This window comes from Montipora foliosa, chromosome 13 (assembly GCF_036669935.1).
Source record: "Montipora foliosa isolate CH-2021 chromosome 13, ASM3666993v2, whole genome shotgun sequence".
Taxonomy (NCBI): domain Eukaryota; kingdom Metazoa; phylum Cnidaria; class Anthozoa; order Scleractinia; family Acroporidae; genus Montipora; species Montipora foliosa.
In genome coordinates this window covers 33,176,017-33,178,516 of record NC_090881.1, presented here as the reverse complement: position 1 = coordinate 33,178,516, position 2,500 = coordinate 33,176,017, and the positions used below count along the sequence as shown (strand labels likewise).

At 38.5% G+C, this 2,500-nt stretch overlaps 1 protein-coding gene across 1 annotated transcript in view; it reads left to right on the top strand.

Moving 5' to 3' along the window:
* The first annotated feature begins 866 nt into the window (after positions 1-866).
* LOC137981497 (neural cell adhesion molecule 2-like) overlaps positions 867-2,500 on the top strand; it is a 20,643-nt gene continuing 19,009 nt past the window's right edge. Inside the window, exon 1 of the mRNA XM_068828597.1 lies at positions 867-1,245. Coding sequence (XP_068684698.1) covers positions 1,185-1,245 — 61 coding nt within the window. The 5' untranslated portion in view covers positions 867-1,184. The remainder of the gene's footprint in view (positions 1,246-2,500) is intronic.

Below are 2,500 nucleotides of genomic sequence, written 5' to 3'. Positions count from 1 at the left end.
CTCCAAACTTGTTTCCTTCCAAGTTTCAATGGCTCACATTTGGAGAAAACGACACGTAGAAATACCGGACAAGCACGAGATCATCTACCCGCGCAGAGAAGCAAAGAGACGAGGACACACAAAATGATTAAACGAACCCACGATTGACCATAATATACATGCGTGACTCTGCTCATTTGGCGGGAAATTAGTGTCATTGCGTTGGAATGCACATTTCGCGCTGTATTTCGTTTTCGTGTCCATGCTTTTTCTTCGTCACTTTTTATGGCTTAGCTGAGCATTTGTTGTACCAAGCGCAAGTTAGCTTTGAAGTTCCACCACCACGAAGAGCATCAGACAAAAGGTTGAGTCACTGCGTTTTTACTTGCCAGCCATAGTCAAGGAAAAATGGTTTCCCCATTCATGAAGGGTTTCCACGAAAAGGCGACAAAGCGTGTCAAATAATCACAGAAATTGATTTGAAATTAACTCCCTTTGTGATTTTAAACTGATTTCCGCCTCCTGGCGGAGAAAGGATCTTGCGAAAGAAAGCGTTTTGTTCACACATACAGTTTCAGTTTTGACTTTGTAATCCTTGCCTCACGGCATGAGAGCCAAAAAAACAATTTTGTTTTTTTTCGTATGCCTTTTATTTCTTTTGTAAACATAGGCTAAAGAATTCAAAACTGTGGTTTCCATGTGATACCCTTTTTAAAAGCAACTGATAAGCTTTCTTGAAACAGTCGTTCTTAAATTCACTTGTTGCTACCGTTGGGATCTCATTAAACATTTGCGTTCAAAACACTCACATCCGTCAATTAGAAAAATGTCACTTTTATGCGGCAAATTTCAATTATTACCATTCAGTTAAAGCGTTTCTTTGCACATTTGCTGTTCATCACTAAACGACGCGAAAGGTGTCAAGAATCGCATCTTCTGAATTTGACGCAATCTAATTGTAACAGGAAACCTGTAACCCATAATTGTAGGTAAACACGTTGCAAAGAGAAATGCGATCCATTGGCATCGGTTAGTGGCATTCGGTTTCAGGAGTCATTTTGGTTGAACTTCGCGTCGGGAGATTCAAAACATCTCGCTTAGTAACAAAAGTCAACCTCGCAGCGGATCTGAAGCCGTCATTTCGTCTTTCATCGGTAGAAGGAAAAAATCTGAAGTTTATAGAAGAAAAACTCTGAAAACTGCAAATGTGTCGCATGGTTTTTCTCCTTCTCGCCTTCGTGGCGTTTCTTTGCAGACATCGAACGAGTAAGTGTTTAATAATTTTTACTTTCTTTCTGAATCGAGAGCGTTTACAATGTGCCTCTCTTTCCCCTAAAACATGATCAGTTCTTCTTTCTGTTTGCCACTCCCTTAGACCAAGTCGAAGCATGAAAGAATTGAAGTACATGCCTACTTAAAAGAGGCGAATTTCTTTTCCTTCGATCATGTCTGTACTAGAATGCTTTTACCGAGAGATCTCGATCAGCCGGTTAATTTGTGAGATTTGAAAAGGAAAATGATTGACTTGTTGAAGTAGGTAAGGTTCTCATCATTTTGTCTCTTCGTTCGAACCTTTTCATCTGGTTTGAAAATATCCCCAACTGTCAAAAGAACTTCACTTCGCGTTTGTTTCAAAAACCGCTGTGAACGCCCTGAAAACGCGCTTTGAGTGTGCGTAATTTCTGAAGGGTCCGTCGATTGTAAACACATTTTAAAGACTTTCTTTCTAAACAATAACATATACATTCGTGCAGCACATGAGTGAAAGGGCTCTTTCGAAGAAAATGAGAGATGCATTATTTTTATAGCAACGAGTGACATTTGGTAAATTATGCGGAAATTAAGAAAAGTAGGCTGGGGTCAACTTCCAAAAGTTCGCTCGTACGTGATAAAATTTTAAAAAGCACAGGAGTGTTGCAGTTTATTTTCTCTCACGGCATTTCTAATGTCTATTCTTGGGTTTGCAATTTGTTCATTAAATACGCCTCTTTACGATTTAATAGTTGAATTTCATCCTAAAATTATACATTGAGCATAATGATTTGGTGGCAGGAAACGTTGTGATGTTGCAAGAATTTGACTGAAACGAATAGGTAAACAAATTTCATGTCATTTTGAACTTTCGACTTCAAAATTCCTTATCATTGAAATTTTGGGTTAAAGACGACATGATCGAAGTATCGTACTCGAGCTAACTAGGCTAATCTCAAAAGAATCCTGTGTTTGCCCATTAATTCTCCATTCACGAAAGCTTTGTGATCAAATATTTGTTCCGAAGGCTTTTAGTTGAAGACTTCGTGATCAAACAAAACCAAGCTTTGCTGTTTTTCCTCGTAAAACGGGTAATTGGGTGTGATTTTTGCTGTTCAAAAGACGGTTTTATTCCAAGAATCTTTTAGAGTCAAGTTTTGACGCGCCTTTTCTAAAAATTGATCAAACCGAGCTACTGTATAATCAGAAAAAAGGCACAATTTTCTCGATGTTTGACAAGTGAATTGCTGATAAGAGATAAGCGCCTTTG